Here is a 17,414-nt window from a genome sequence, read left to right on the forward strand (position 1 = left end):
CCCAATGTCAGCAAATTCTGGCTACATACCTAATAAGAGGGACATAATGAGATTAGGTAACGTGGGATCCGGCTTCACTGCAGGGAGATAGTTTTATGATGGTGATGATATTCTCAGCTTGGTTAAGGGTCCAGTTGGAAAAAAACCCTTTCTTAATCGGAGTTTCACTTTCCCAGACTCAGTAGCAGAATCCTGCTGGTGTGAACACTGACCTATTCATTCTCCCACTGGAATATTTGTAATAATATGTGAGGGATGGCAGGACTGTGCTTTGACTATAGAGTTGGCAGCAGTGGGTTTTCTACAATGTACTATGTTAACCCTTTTGGAAGAGGGATTCGCAATGAACGAAATATCCAAAAAATAATTTTGTTAAAATAAAAAAGGGCAAATTTAATCTTCTATAGATTGGAGTTAATACATCTGAAAAAGTGTCTCTTTTTCTTACTTGTATCATCCCATATCAAAAGAAAGTCATCTACGAAACGACCATACCACATAATACTGGTATCAAAAGGCCTGAAATCAGTAGAAATATCTCTTGCCAGACCTCTATAACAATGTTTGCTAAAGAAGGGGAATATTTTGCCCCCATACTCACACCCTGTTTTTGCAGAAAAAAAAAATTACCAAAAGAAAATAAAATGTGCGTGAGTAAAAATGGAAAATGGAACCTCTGAAATGAGAAAATCCTGAATAAATGTTAGATATGTGTTTTTTTTAAATTATGCAGTATAGATGGATACAAACCTACTACATCACAATGATATGAAGACTTCCATTCAAAATTGCCAAAAGTAGAAATGTCAGCCTTAGTGTCGCTAATATAGACTGGATTGAAGATAATGGTCCACCCAGGCTCCCAATATTTCACCTAATGACCCAATACCTGCTATAATACGTCTAAATGGTGGTGAAAAAATCCATCTGTGTGGATTTTCGGAAGTCAGTGATAAATACAGATAATGGGACACGCCACATATAGATATTCTGACCATTTTTTATCTTCTGCCCTTAGGGATACACCCTCTTCTAGTTGCTTCAGATGTATCAGAACATTTTTTCCATGTGCACAAAGGAGACATCTTTCCATTAAAATTATCAGGCATAGAAAAGGTGTCGAGGCCAATAAGGGAAGGAGATCGAAAAAGAAAAATCCTCAGAAGAATCATCCTGGATTTTTCCCTCGGTGTAATATTACAATATAATGAGGAATGTTTCTCTTTCGATGCCTTATTTGTATTTCAATATTCTGTTTATAATTTAGTATGTTGGACCTACAGTTTCCTCTGATTGGATGCTATACGTACATGTGACCGAAATCCAGTCATATTTATTGCTGTTGTATATTCATTCCTTTGATACCATGATTAGGGCTATACGCCGAAACGCATTGGTTTTCATAGATCCTGTGTGAATCGGTCTGTCTGCATTATGGATTTCTCTCTTAATAAACTGAAGATTTTATTTCCTGAGCATCCATCGCTGGAGATTTTTTTCTCGTATTACTGCTGTTTGCAGCCCTGGCCTGGGTGGCTCCTTGCATTGCTCCTTCCACAGTACTGGTGTCATTGTAGCTGGTGAGATGACTCCCTTCTCTTTTCTCCCTTGTTTTTTACTGCTGCTTTATAGATGTCAAGACAACAAATGTAACTGGGGAGAATGGCAACAATGTAACACTAAAAGTGCCTGAGATGAACATACAAGATATCACCTGGCTTTTTGGTCATAATCGCATCGCATCAACAGGACCACAAAAACCCATCAACTCAACGAGAACATACAGTGGGAAGCTCGCGAGTGACCCTGACGGCTCATTAATTATATTAAATCTGCAGCAGGAAGACAACGGGATGTATAGCGCCAGTATAAAGCTCCGCAATGGAGAAATGCGAACAGCACAGTACCAGCTCCAAGTCTACCGTAAGTCATCTATCTGTCCCTCACCACTACACCAGTTACCTTGTGCTTCTCACAGAATTACCTCTCCCAAGAAAATCTATCACTTTAATACCAGCAATAGTACAATCATTTCATACACTGCCAGCCAAAGTGTGCTCATCATCTCACTACCAGCCATAGTGTGCTCATCATCTCACTGCCAGCCATAGTGTGCTCATCATCCAATACACTGCCAGCCAGTGTGCTCATCATCTCATACACTGCCAGCCATAGTGTGCTCATCATCTCATACACTGACAGCCACAGTGTACTCATCATCTCATACACTGACAGCCATAGTGTGCTCATCATCTCATACACTGACAGCCATAGTGTGCTCATCATCTCATACACTGCCAGCCAAAGTGTGCTCATCATCTCACTGCCAGCCATAATGTGCTCATCATCCAATACACTGCCAGCCAGTGTGCTCATCATCTCATACACTGCCAGGCAGAGTGTGCTCATCATCTCATACACTGACAGCCAGTGTGCTCATCATCTCATACACTGCCAGGCATAATGTGCTCATCATCTCATACACTGACAGCCACAGTGTACTAATCATCTCATACACTGACAGCCACAGTGTACTCATCATCTCATACACTGACAGCCACAGTGTGCTCATCCTCTCACTGCCAGCCATAGTGTGCTCATCATCTCATACACTGACAGCCACAGTGTACTCATCATCTCATACACTGACAGCCATAGTGTGCTCATCATCTCATACACTGCCAGCCAAAGTGTGCTCATCATCTCACTGCCAGCCATAATGTGCTCATCATCTCATACACTGACAGCCACAGTGTACTCATCATCTCATACACTGACAGCCACAGTGTACTCATCATCTCATACACTGACAGCCACAGTGTGCTCATCCTCTCATTGCCAGCCATAGTGTGCTCGTCATCTCATACACTGACAGCCACAGTGTACTCATCATCTCATACACTGACAGCCATAGTGTGCTCATCATCTCATACACTGCCAGCCATAGTGTGCTCACATATTGCCAGCCATAGAGCACTCATCATCACATACACTGCTAGCCATAGTGTGCTCATCATCTCATACACTGCCAGCCATAGTGTGCTCATCATCTTCTACTCTGCCAGCCATAGTGTGCTCATCATCTCATACACTGCCAGCCATAGTGTACTCAGCATCTCATAAGCTGCCAGCCATAGTGTGCTCATCATCTCATTCACTACCAGCCACAGTGTGCACATACACTGCCAGCCATAGTGTGCTCAGCCAGCCATAGGGTACTCATCATCTCACGCACTGCCAGCCAAAGTGTGCTCATCATCTAATACACTGTCAATCATACTGTACTCATTATCTCATACACTGCCGGCCATAGTGTGCTTATCTCAAACACTGACAGCCACAGTGTGCTTATCATCTCATACACTGACAGCCACAGTGTGCTCATCATCTCATACACTGACAGCCACAGTGTGCTTATCATCTCATACACTGCCAACCTACGTATGCTCATCATCTCATACACTGTCAGACATAGTGTGTTCATACACTGACAGTCATTGTGTGCTCATCATCTCATACACTGCCAGCCATAGTGTGCTCATATGCTGCCAGCCATAGTGTGCTCATCATCTCATACAGTGCCAGCCATAGGGTTCTCCTCATCTCTTACAGTGCCAGCCATATTGTGCTCCTTATCTCATACACTGCCAGACATATTTGTGCTCATCATCTCATACACTGCCAGCCACTGTGCTCAACATCTCATATACTCCCAGCCATAGTGTGCTCATACACTGCCAGCCATAGTGTGCTCATACACTGACAGCCATAGTGTGCTCATCATCTCATACACTAGCAGCCATAGTGTGCTCATCATCACATACAGTGCCCGCCATAGTGTATTCATCATCTCATACACTGCCATAGTGGTCTCATCATCTCATACACTGCCAGCCTTAGCGTACTCATCATCTCATACACTGACAGCCATAGTGTGCTCATCATCTCATACACTGCCAGCCATAGTGTGCTCATCATATCATACACTGCCAGCCTTAATGTGCTCATCATATCATACAATGCCAGCCATAATGTGCTCATCATCTAATATACTACCTGCCATAGTGTGCTCATCATCTCATAAAGTGCCAGCCATAGTGTGCTCATCATCACATATGCTGCCAGTGACACGCCCCAGAGGCCGTGGGATACTCGGTACTGGGCCGGTCGTCATAAAGGGATGTGTAGCAGTGGCAGTGACCCAGTCCGTGGCCCCAGGAAATCATGTAAAAGGGGAGTATTGATTGGGGATAAAGTTTATGTAGTGATTCGTGATGCCGATTGGAGTGTTCGACTGTAGTATAGCCGACACTGCAGATGAACCATGGGGGAGTAGATGGTGATAGCAGTGCAAATGTTTAACCCTCTCCAACCAGGGCTGACCTCCAGAGATTGTGATGGAAAAGGAAGGCACGGAGTAATCAGGCAGGAGACAAGGAAAGTCACTTTATCATTTACTGTAGTTCAGGGCAGTTCAGAAGAGATATTACAATTCTCACCAGGTTACAGTCTGCTCTGCAGAATGGGAGTTATAATTCACTCTGCTGAGACTCGGTATAAGCTTCCTGCTATTCTAATCCCATATGGGACCAAGGCTTCCCGGAGTCTAGAACTTCCGGTATAGCCACTACTCACTGTGTACTCCTCCTCTGGCAACTTGCAGCTTGGATCCTGTGTGAAGCTTAAGTTTCTTCTTGCACAATCCTTCACTGATGCTAGTTTGCTGCAGTCTTTCCAGGGGAAAACACTTTGCTGTTGGTTGTAGAAACTCACACAGTCTCTCAGCTTACCACCCTGCTCTGAAAGCATGGTTGGCCTAGGGGCTGACTCCCTGATTCTTCTTAGCTTTGCTCCTGAAGGAATCGCATGTCATGGCTTCCAGGAACAATCTCCATTATCTCCTTCTTCACTGAAAACAACAACTTGACTCCTCCCCCTCCCAGTTAGGGTATGTCTGCAAAGCTCTAAGCTTCAGACAAGTAAGGGAGTGAGGTAAATTGTGTGTGTTGTGATCTCTAGCAGAGAAAGCATCACTGCCATTGCTCACAAAACACATACAAAACAGTACATATTTAACCATTTTGTGACAGCAAATACACAGGGCGCCACCCCAGCCATAATGTACTCATTTTATACACGGCCAGTCATAATGTACTCACTATCCCATACACTGGCCGTCGTAGTGTGCTCATCATCTCATTCATTACCAGCCACGGTATGCTCATACACTGCTGGCCATAGTGTGCTCATCATCTCATGCACTGCCAGCCATAGTGCGCTCATCATCTTATACGCTGCCAGCAATAGTGTGCTCATCATCTCAAACACTACCAGCCATAATGTGCTCCTCATCTCATACAGTGCCAGCCATAGTCTGCTCATCATATCATACAGTGCCATCCATAGCGTGCTCCTTATCTCATACACTGCCAGCCATAGTGTGCTCGTACACTCCCAGCCACAGTGTACTCATCATCTCACACACTGCCAGCCATGTTGTGCTCATCATCTAATACACTGCCATCCACTATGATTTAATACCATGTTATCAGATAGTCGTCGGTCATGGAGCGGAGGTTTGTGGTGGAGGGAGCCTGTGCCAGCTGAGGATGCGGGTAAGGGGCATGGCAGCTGGTGCTGCTACCACTGCCTAGAACAGGGTGCTGGCATTACAACTTCTCCAGTACTATGGGCGTTATACTCTTTATACGAAGAAGTAAATCTCCAGCACTGGATCCTCAGGTGAAAAAAATCTTTTTTTTTTTTTTGTGTATGATGATATGAGGTGCAGCTTATCTGGCCATGTATATAAAATCCTTCTAAAGAGAGCCAAGCGGTGCAAGATGTACTTTTATCCAAAGAAGAAAAAAGAAAAGGGAATGTAAGAGCCCAATGTCAGCAAATTCTGGCTACTTACCTAATAAGAGGGACATAATGAGATTAGGTAACGTGGGATCCGGCTTCACTGCAGGGAGATAGTTTTATGATGGTGATGATATTCTCAGCTTGGTTAAGGGTCCAGTTGGAAAAAAACCCTTTCTTAATCAGAGTTTCACTTTCCCAGACTCAGTAGCAGAATTCTGCTGGTGTGAACACTGACCTATTCATTCTCCCACTGGAATATTTGTAATAATATGTGAGGGATGGCAGGACTGTGCTTTGACTATAGAGTTGGCAGCAGTGGGTTTTCTACAATGTACTATGTTAACCCTTTTGGAAGAGGGATTCGCAATGAACGAAATATCCAAAAAATAATTTTGTTAAAATAAAAAAGGGCAAATTTAATCTTCTATAGATTGGAGTTAATACATCTGAAAAAGTGTCTCTTTTTCTTACTTGTATCATCCCATATCAAAAGAAAGTCATCTACGAAACGACCATACCACATAATACTGGTATCAAAAGGCCTGAAATCAGTAGAAATATCTCTTGCCAGACCTCTATAACAATGTTTGCTAAAGAAGGGGAATATTTTGCCCCCATACTCACACCCTGTTTTTGCAGAAAAAAAAAATTACCAAAAGAAAATAAAATGTGCGTGAGTAAAAATCGAACCTCTGAAATGAGAAAATCCTGAATAAATGTTAGACATGTGTTTTTTTTAAAATTATGCCGTATAGATGGATACAAACCTACTACATCACATCGTAACCAATGATATGAAGACTTCCATTCAAAATTGCCAAAAGTAGAAATGTCAGCCTTAGGCTTGTTTCACATTAGCGCTTTTTCAGCGCGCGCACGGCCGGGGGTAGCTCCGCCCCCGAGCCGGCTCTCTGCCCGGCGTGCCCGCCACTTGCTTGTAGCGCCGCCTCCTAGCGCACAGCGGCGCCTGCGATCGGCGCACCCTATCTTTAGCATAGGGTGCGCAGATCGTGCGCAGGCCGTGCGCTAGTTGCGCTTTGACCTGCGCTGCGCACTTTTGACGGTGCGCCGTGCGCGCCAAAATCAAACTTTTCGGATTTTGGCGCGCACAGCGCACCGTCAAAAGTGCGCAGCGCAGGTCAAAGCGCAACTAGCGCACGGCCTGCGCACGATCTGCGCACCCTATGCTAAAGATAGGGTGCGCCGATCGCAGGCGCCGCTGTGCGCTAGGAGGCGGCGCTACAAGCAAGGGGCGGGCACGCCGGGCAGAGAGCCGGCTCGGGGGCGGAGCTACACCCGGCCGTGCGCGCGCTGAAAAAGCGCTAATGTGAAACCAGCCTTAGGCCTGTTTCACACTTGCTTTTTTTTGCAGCGCGTTTTTCCATGACTTTACTAACCCTAACCCTGACCCTAACCCTAACCCTAACCCTGACCCTAACCCTAACCCTAACCCTTAACCAAACCATACTTAACCCTAACCCTGACCCTAACCCTTAACCAAACCATACTTAACCCTAACCCAAACCCTAACTAACCTTAACCCTAACCCTAACCCTGACCCTAACCCTAACCCTAACCCTGACCCTAACCCTAACCCTCACCCTAACCCTAACCCTTAACCAAACCATACTTAACCCTAACCCTGACCCTAACCCTTAACCAAACCATACTTAACCCTAACCCAAACCCTAACTAACCTTAACCCTAACCCTAACCCTAACCCTGACCCTAACCCTTAACCAAACCATACTTAACCCTAACCCTGACCCTAACCCTGACCCTAACCCTAACCCTAACCCTGACCCTAACCCTTAACCAAACCATACTTAACCCTAACCCTAACCCTGACCCTAACCCTAACCCTAACCCTGACCCTAACCCTTAACCAAACCATACTTAACCCTAACCCTGACCCTAACCCTGACCCTAACCCTAACCCTAACCCTGACCCTAACCCTTAACCAAACCATACTTAACCCTAACCCTGACCCTAACCCTGACCCTAACCCTAACCCTAACCCTGACCCTAACCCTAACCCTAAACCCCCTTAACTAACCCTAACTCTAACCCAAACCCCTAAATTCCATGGTTAACAAAAAAAACGCATGTGCAAAAAAACGCATACATAAGCATGCCAATGCGCACATATGGGCACCCATAGACTTATATTGGGTGTCTTGCTGTAAAAAAACGCATTGCGCGCGCATGCGTTTTTTTGAGGCAAATCGGACGCACAAAAAATGCAAAATGCTAAAGATAGGGTGCGCCGATCGCAGGCGCCGCTGTGCGCTAGGAGGCGGCGCTACAAGCAAGGGGCGGGCACGCCGGGCAGAGAGCCGGCTCGGGGGCGGAGCTACCCCCGGCCGTGCGCGCGCTGAAAAAGCGCTAATGTGAAACCAGCCTTAGGCCTGTTTCACACTTGCTTTTTTTTGCAGCGCGTTTTTCCCTCAAAAAAACGCATTGAAAAATGCATACAAAAGCATACAACTGCTGCGTTTTTTTCAAGCATTTTTATGAGCATGCATGAAAAAAACGCAGCGTTTTTATGCGTTTTTAGTGCGTTTTTACCGCGTTTGCGTTTTTTTCCAACATTAGGTGGCCCCTCATACTAACCCAAACCATGACTTTACTAACCCTAACCCTGACCCTAACCCTAACCCTAACCCTAACCCTGACCCTAACCCTAACCCTAACCCTAACCTTTAACCAAACCAAACTTAACCCTAACCCTGACCCTAACCCTTAACCAAACCATACTTAACCCTAACCCAAACCCTAACTAACCTTAACCCTAACCCTAACCCTGACCCTAACCCTAACCCTAACCCTGACCCTAACCCTCACCCTAACCCTAACCCTTAACCAAACCATACTTAACCCTAACCCTGACCCTAACCCTTAACCAAACCATACTTAACCCTAACCCAAACCCTAACTAACCTTAACCCTAACCCTAACCCTAACCCTAACCCTGACCCTAACCCTTAACCAAACCATACTTAACCCTAACCCTGACCCTAACCCTGACCCTAACCCTAACCCTAACCCTGACCCTAACCCTTAACCAAACCATACTTAACCCTAACCCTAACCCTGACCCTAACCCTAACCCTGACCCTAACCCTTAACCAAACCATACTTAACCCTAACCCTGATCCTAACCCTGACCCTAACCCTAACCCTAACCCTGACCCTAACCCTTAACCAAACCATACTTAACCCTAACCCTGACCCTAACCCTGACCCTAACCCTAACCCTAACCCTGACCCTAACCCTAACCCTAAACCCCCTTAACTAACCCTAACTCTAACCCAAACCCCTAAATTCCATGGTTAACAAAAAAAAACGCATGTGCAAAAAAACGCATACATAAGCATGCCAATGCGCACCCATAGACTTATATTGGGTGTCTTGCTGTAAAAAAACGCATTGCGCGCGCATGCGTTTTTTTGAGGCAAATCGGACGCACAAAAAATGCAACAAGTTGCATTTTGTGCGCCCGAGCTCATACCGCAAAAAAACGCATGCGCGGTAAAACGCGTACAAACGCATGTGTATGTGCACATAAGCGCATCCCATGCAAAGTATAGGAAAAAAAACGCATGCGCTATTTAGCGCTAAATTACCGCGAAAAAAAACGCAAATGTGAAACCAGCCTTAGTGTCGCTAATATAGACTGGATTGAAGATAATGGTCCACCCAGGCTCCCAATATTTCACCTAATGACCCAATACCTGCTATAATACGTCTAAATGGTGGTGAAAAAATCCATCTGTGTGGATTTTCAGAAGTCAGTGATAAATACAGATAATGGGACACGCCACATATAGATATTCTGACCATTTTTTATCTATTGCCCTTAGGGATACAGCCTCTTCTAGTTGCTTCAGATATATCAGAACAATTTTTGCATGTGCACAAAGGAGACATCTTTCCATTAAAATTAGCAGGCATAGAAAAGGTGTCGAGGCCAATAAGGGAAGGAGATCGAAAAAGAAAAATCCTCAGAAGAATCATCCTGGATTTTTCCCTCGGTGTAATATTATAATATAATGAGGAATGTTTCTCTTTCGATGCCTTATTTGTAGTGTTGAGCGACTTTTGTTTTTTTAGGGTTGAGTTTCGTTTCATGAAACCCGACATTTCCAAAAGTCGGGCCGAGCAAAATCGGCCGACTATAGGGAAAAGTCGGGGTCGTCCCGAAACACGAAACCCAATGTAAGTCAATGGAGAATTAAAGTCGGCAGTGAGAGGAGGACAGGAAACACACCAACAGTGCCCATTTGAATGCCAAAAGCATAAATTCTTGTTACTGAAGCTTGTCAACCTTAATTAACTTCATAATACTAGTTATGCACTGAAAAATGGGGGTTATTTGGCTACAGTTGTGGGGGGGGAGGGCTGGCTCCAGGTTTTCGTGGGCCCAGGGCCAAAGAGCGCCCCTTTAACACATACCACAACTCATGATGCTCCGATACGGCAGAGAAATAGCAGTATAGTACAATGAAAAATACTTCACTTCTTACATCTCATGACTGGTATCCATTTTAAATTCTCCAATACCTCCAAAAACGGACAGTATATAACTCCATACAGTATCATGGCCAGTGCTTAGTGCACTATATAGAGTAATGAGGCCCATATATTTCTCCATACAGAATCATTATTCCCATATAATGTTTCAAACCGTATATGATGAGCTCCACATAATGCTACAGTATATGTTGGTCCCCATGGATGAAGCTCCACTGTCTTATGGGCCCAAATAATGCTCCATATATAATGGGCCCCATTTCTACTGCTCTAGTGAATAATGGGCCCTGTAAATGCTGCTCCAGTGTCTGATGTCCACCTTTGGAATGCTCCAGTGTATGGTGGGCCCCATATATCATTCACCAGAGTATAGTGCTCCCCAAAAATTGCTGTCCCAACATTGAAAACAATTACATAAATCTCCTTGCTAGGGAATCCCTGCACTACTCTGAACTCCTTGTCGTCCCCATCTTCCATCTCACTGCACTTGGCTGTTTAGGCCCTCCCACCGGCAGAGACACTTTTGTGTACTATGCGGTGCCCTGTGCCAGTGCCATCGCCCATGAGTATGCCCCCCCACCTGCTCAAGGAACCTGCACTTGCATCTGCACCTTCCTCTTTGTCACCATGTAAGGTGGTATAGTATGCGGGAAGGGGAACCTGAGTTTCCTCTGGGTCAGATTCTGGCTGTGTAGAGTGCGAGGGGAATGTAGTGGTCTGGGTCAATGTACCAGCAGCATCATCCAGCAGTGGCTGGGCCTCAGTGCACTTGTGGCATCCCCAAGAGTACGGTCGCCACTATGGCATTGCCTTCCTCCTAGGGAGTGTGTTGTCAAGCTTGGGAGCAACGAAGGATCTCTCTAGCAGTGAAACCAACACACAACACATTTCCCACTCTAGGCCAGCAGGGAGACCTCTGAACCTGACTGCTGAGGAGCTGCTCTCTGTGGTCGGGAGGAGGTAAGTTAGGGCACTCTGTGCAGGGAAGGGGAAGTGTGTGGATGTGAGAAGGGGAGCTGGAGGATGAGCAGAGTTAAGGCTCACTCCTAGCTGGAGCGCATGGTCTGGATTCCGGTCTCCGAGTTTGTAGGGACACTGACGTTCCTGCAGCAGAAACCGGGGGAAGTAGCAGCTATAAATGCTCTGTACCCAACTAAGGCTCGGAGGCCCCAGCATCGACATGTGTGAGGCAGAAGGAAAAGGCTACAGATGTCTGCCATACAAGTAAATTCTGAGGAACATCTGTTAGACAGGAGGCGTTTCAGTGAACCACGGTCCTGTGAGTGCTTCCCCCACAAGCGCTAGAAAGGAGACGTTCAGGAAGGTACATGTTGGTGGAGTGTTGGAAGGGAGCTTTCCATTCTGGTCCCGGAGGTTTTGCAGAGGTCCTGACCCGGAGGACACAGCACGGAGGCAGGCATCTGTGTAACCTGCAAACTGTGAGTAAAGCTTTGGAACTGCACGCTCTGGTGTCCTACAGTTATTCCAGCACCAATACATCTGGGTACCAGCACCTACACTGCCTGTGCCTTTCCCCCATCACTACATCTACACTTCCCTGGGAATCCAGCTCCACCTGTGGGGAGCTTCACCATCTTTGCTGCACAACACCATCAGTCCCAGTGGATCTGCATGCAGCGTCGGCCTAACATCTATGTTGCCGAACACCACAGGTGGCGTCAAACTATCTATATAAACTCTTTACCATTATACCACGCCATTTACATGGGCGCCCAGGGCCACCGTCCGGGTCACCGCTGCTGTGACACATCCCACTGACACCGGCCCGGTACCGAGTACCCCACAGCCCTGGGAGGGCGACCCATATGCCGACTGCTGATCGGGCGGCGTTATTCCCACGAACCTCCAAACAGCATCCCTGAAGGCAAAGTTTTTGGTTTCCAGGGGCAATATGATTGCAAAGCTGAACCTTAAAGGAATGTCCAAAAGGGCACCACCAGGAGTGGAGCCTGTGGCTTAATTGGACTGCACCCGGGAAACCACTACCATACAAACTAAAGAAAAGATGGACAGATTGCAAGCTTTGTCGATTCTGTGTGTGGTGTGGTATGTCCGTTTGTAGTTGTGCTAGCGATTTCTCAGCTTTATTCTGTTAACGACCGAGACTCCGGCATGGCCCCACGGTATGCGTCAAGCTTACTAGAGGGATACGCGAGGCTGTGGCATGTGGGATCGAGCAATAACAGGTCTAGCATTCCAGTACATGTCCGGGGCTCCATGCATGCTACACTGAAAGGACCAGCTTTTGTCGCTTACAGGTGCAGATAACCTGCTGAACTCCGTTAGTGATGGGGATCTGGGATTCAGATTATTCCCCGCGAACGATGATTTCCCAGTAAGTTCAGGTCATCCGCAATGCCGGAGTTAGGCCTAACCGTCATTCCTGAAAAACCACAGGTGCTGTAGCTTGCTTAACAGCTCGGCAGCCGTTCTCAGGCCCAGTATGGATTCAACAACATTGTAGAAAGTTGATAAAGGGTACAGTTTCACCGGATAACACGTATATATGTAGCCTAGTTTACACATTAAAAATATATGTCTATAGATCAGGAGGCAGACTCAGATGTTCTCAGGCCCAGTATGGATTTGACCAGATTGTACAAAGTTGAGAAAGGGTACTTTATCACTGGATCGCAGGTATATATAGCATAGTTTAAACATGTAAAATTTCCGTGTTCTCAGTATGGATTACACAGCAATCTAAAAAGTGGAAAAAAGGAAATGCATTTGAGGCGTACACAACTATATACTTTTGGTGTTATTTTTAAATCTTCATATATATTTCTGTCTCAGGAATACAGTCCAGCCTCTCCGCAATAGGAAATGAGATGCATACAATTAGTGACATAAAGGCTATTGATTGCAGAAATCTAGGAATTATTATTCACGGGAAAAACTTCCGTCACAATTCTCATAGGCGATGCTGACCCTCCATTAATTTGTGTGTTGAGACAGTGAAAACATTTTTTTGTGCATAAAGTCTTGCTGTATCGCACTTCCATTGATTCCATCACTGTTACTCATCTGAATCCAATTTTTATCACAGGGAGCGATGTAAACATGGTGCTCACTGACTATCATGATCTGTCACGTAACTTTGGAGTGCAAAAGACAGAAGCCACAGGCCGTAGGCGATTCTATTTGATTGGCATGAGAGGGCACATTTTGAAATGTGCGCCGGAATGTCACACGTTTGTGAGTAGGAAAACTGTGAAAGCTGATGATTAACTACCACTGCATGTAATTGTGAGTCGATGTCTATAAGAAATGGAAACCATTGATCTTCTGGAGCTAGAGCCCGGCCAGCAGGACAGGGCATAGCTACATCTTAACCATCATCTTTCAGTTCAATCAATTTGTAGTGGCAGTCCCAGTGAAGGATTTGACAGCACAGACTACACAGCGGAGGAGCAGGCAGAGGTAAACATTGCAAATGCTGGGGCCCTGCCCAAGCAAGGGGGGCCCACTCGTGGGAGTCGGTACTGGCACTGGGCCCCTCATAGTACGGCGGTGTGTCTGACGGCAGGTGTGCACCACCACTGTCAGAGACACTTGATTGCACTATGAGGGACCCTATGCCAGTGCCCGCGCCCAAGAGTCGGCCTACCCACCTGTCCAGGGCAACGGCACTCGCACGGTTTTGTGCGCTAGGTGGTGACCCCGGCCATGGGGGGGGGGCCGCCCACTTAGGGAGGTTTACAAAGTGGCATATGTAGATGTGGGTCATTCAGCTGCTGCAAAAGGCGAAATAGGTCAAGTTCGCGGAATAGGAGGAGGACCAAAGCAAGCCATTTTTCTGGCAACCTATGTGTCATCAAGGGAAGGTGGGACAAAATCCTTGGAAACCCATGCATGGTTAATTTTAATGAAGGTTAGATCATCCACATTTTGGGTTGACAGACGGGTCCTTTTTTCTGTCAGGATTGATCCAGCTGCACTGAAGACTCTTTCCGATAGCACACTTGCAGCTGGGCAAGCGAGCTCCTGTAAGGCATATTGTGCCAATTCAGGCCAGGTGTCCAGTTTAGCGGCCCAATAGTCAAAGGGGAATGACCTGTGTGGGAGAACATCGATATGGGAGGAAAAGTAGTTGTTAACCATAGTTGACAACTGCTGTCTCCTGTCACTTTCCATCGATGCAGTATTACCAGTTGTGTGAGCGGTCCGTGAAAAATCAGTCCACAACATTGTCATGAAACCCCTGTCTCCAACGCCACTTCTACTGTGTGCACCACGAACACATCTGCCGAGCTGCCCCCGGCCCGTACGGCTCGTGTGAGAACCATCACCGCTGCTGTGTGCTGGGAATGCCTCAACCAACCGGTTAACCAGAGTTGCTTGTTTAGTAGCCAATATTAGGTCAAGGTTCTCCTGTGGCATGATGTTTTGTAATTTGCCTTTATAGCATGGATCCAGGATGCTGGCCAACCAGTAGTCATCATCGTTCATCATTTTGGCAATGCGTGGGTCACTTTTTAGGATCTGCAAGGCATAATCTGACATGTGGGCCAATGTTCCCGGTGTCAATGATGCACTGCGAGTGCTGGGTGGAGGAGCACTTTCTGGCAAATCCACATCCCTCCAGCCACGCACAAACCCTGTACCAGACCTTGCCACGCCAACATTTTCACTTGCCCCACGAGATGCATCCTCCTCCCCTAAGTAATCATCCCCATCATCATCCTCCTCCTCTTCTTCCTCCACCTCGTCCAGGAGAGGTCCCTGAGCAGACAATGGCTGAATGTCATCAAGGATTCCCTCCACTTCTTCCTCCTCGTCAACATTGGCTGCAGACGCCTGCTCCTTAAGGTGCGTCAAAGTTTGCATGAGCAGACGCATAAGTGGGATGCTCATGCTTAGGATGACGTCGTCTGCGCTTACCAGCCGTGTGCATTCCTCAAAACACTGAAGGACTTTACAAAGGTCTTTCAGCTTCGACCACTGCACACCTGTCAACTCCATGTCTGCTCTCAAAGCGCCTGGCCGTGTATCCTCCCACAAATGCATTATGGCCTGCCTCTGCTCGCACAGCCGTTCCACCATGTGCAGGGTGGAGTTCCACCTTGTTGCAATGTCGATAATGAGGCGGTGGTTGGGAAGGTGGAGCAATCGCTGCAGCTTCTGCATACGAACGGAGTGTACAGGCGACCGGCGGATGTGCGCGCACAGTCTTCGCACCTTCTGGAGCAGGGCTGTTAACTCCGGATAATTTTTGAGGAAGCACTGCACCACCAGGTTCAAGGTGTGAGCCAAGCAAGGTATGTGGCTGAGTTTTGAAAGGGCTATGGCTGCCACAAAATTACGGCCGTTATCACTAACTACCTTGCCTGCCTCAAGATGTACACTGCCCAGCCATGACTCAGTTTGTCGCTTCAAGTACTCGGCCAGCACCTCGGCGGTGTGTCTGTCGCCCAAACACATCATCTGCAACACAGCCTGCTGACACTTTCCACTAGCTGCTCGATAGGAGGACACCTCGTATGCAACAGTGGCAGCTGCAGATGGAGTGCTCGTACGACTGCGCTCTGTGGACGAGCTTTCGCTTCTGGAGGAGGAGGAGGAGGGTCGAACGCCTACAGCCAACTGTTTCCTATACCGCTGTCCCCTGTGGACCCTGCATCCACCACATTAACCCAGTGCGCAGTGATGGACACGTAACGGCCCTGGCCATGTCGACTGGACCATGCATCAGTTATGAGGTGCACCTTTCCACTCACTGACTGCTTGAGTGCATGGACAATGCGGTCTTTCACATGATGGTGGAGGGCTGGGATGGCTTGCGAGAGAAGAAGTGGCGACTGGGTAGGTCATAGCGTGGTACTGCATAGGCATAGGCCATGAGTTCGCGGAAAGCTGCGCTTTCCACCAACCGATAGGGCATCATCTCTAACGAGATTAGTTTGGCAATGTGGGCGTTCAAACCCAGTGTACACGGATGAGAGACTGAGTACTTTCTTGACCTACTCATAGTGTCTGGGAGGGTGAGCTGGACTTGAGAGCTGCATATGGTGGAAGTAGCGGTGGACAGGGCGGACTGAGAGAGGGTTGATGATGGTGATGGAGTTGGTGTTCTTTCTGATGGCCTAGATTCAGTCTTTCGTTGATGTAACAGTGGGATTCCCTGACTGCTGTGGCCTTGCAACGACACCTCAACATTTGCTGCTGTGCTAACCGGTGGGCTTACAGTGGGGGAAACAATGTAGCATTGCTGACTACCTTCTTTGTGATCAGTTGCACATGTGGTACTTGAGGTTTGGTGATGTGTCCACGCTTGCAAGTGCATGCTGGTTAAATGTCTAAGCATGCAACTGGTATTCAAATTTTTCAGATTTTTCCATCGGCTAAAGGTCTTTGCGCACTTCTTACAGATAACCTTGGCCTGATCATGAGGATTTTGTTCAAAAAAGTGCCACACTGCACTCTTCCTACTTTGGCAGACATTTTGCGGCCTAGCACGCTGTGATATTTTGTCCCTCTGGACAAGCTGTCCAGCAACTCTTTTGATTTTTGGAACCTGTCTTTGGAGTGCTCCGGGCCTGCCAGATAGCAGCTGTTGCGATGTCGATGTCTGCTGTGGATGCTCCTCCTCCTCATCTGAGCTATTGGAAGCAGCACCCTCTTCCCCCAATGGATGCCAATCTGGGTCAACAACTGGGTCATCCATCACCTCCTCTTCAATGTCATGTGCACCTTCCTCTGTGTCACTGTGTATGGTGGTATAGTGTGCGGGATAGTCTCATCAGGGTCAGAATCTGGCTCTGTACACTGCGAGGACAATGTAGTGCTCTGAGTGAATGTACCAGCAGAATCATCTATCAGTGGCTGTGCATCAGTGCACTCCATGTCAGATTCATCTTGGCCTCGGTAATTCACCATTTCACTTGATAATCCAGGCATGGTATGTGAAAACAGCTCCATGGAGTAATCATTAGTATGGCCTGCGTCATCCTTCAATCTTGGTTGGGGTGAAGGACACAAGGAAAGGAGTGGTTC

General features: G+C 47.0%; 1 protein-coding gene across 1 annotated transcript in view; it reads left to right on the top strand.

Moving 5' to 3' along the window:
- The window catches only part of LOC141083032 (cell adhesion molecule CEACAM3-like), a 251,055-nt gene that overhangs the window by 61,574 nt on the left and 172,067 nt on the right, over window positions 1-17,414 (top strand). The window contains exon 3 of the mRNA XM_073567181.1: window positions 1,633-1,923. Coding sequence (XP_073423282.1) covers window positions 1,633-1,923 — 291 coding nt within the window. The remainder of the gene's footprint in view (window positions 1-1,632; window positions 1,924-17,414) is intronic.

Source organism: Dendrobates tinctorius, unplaced genomic scaffold, assembly GCF_039654945.1.
Source record: "Dendrobates tinctorius isolate UK_male_01 unplaced genomic scaffold, ASM3965494v1 ptg000019l, whole genome shotgun sequence".
Lineage (NCBI taxonomy): Eukaryota > Metazoa > Chordata > Amphibia > Anura > Dendrobatidae > Dendrobates > Dendrobates tinctorius.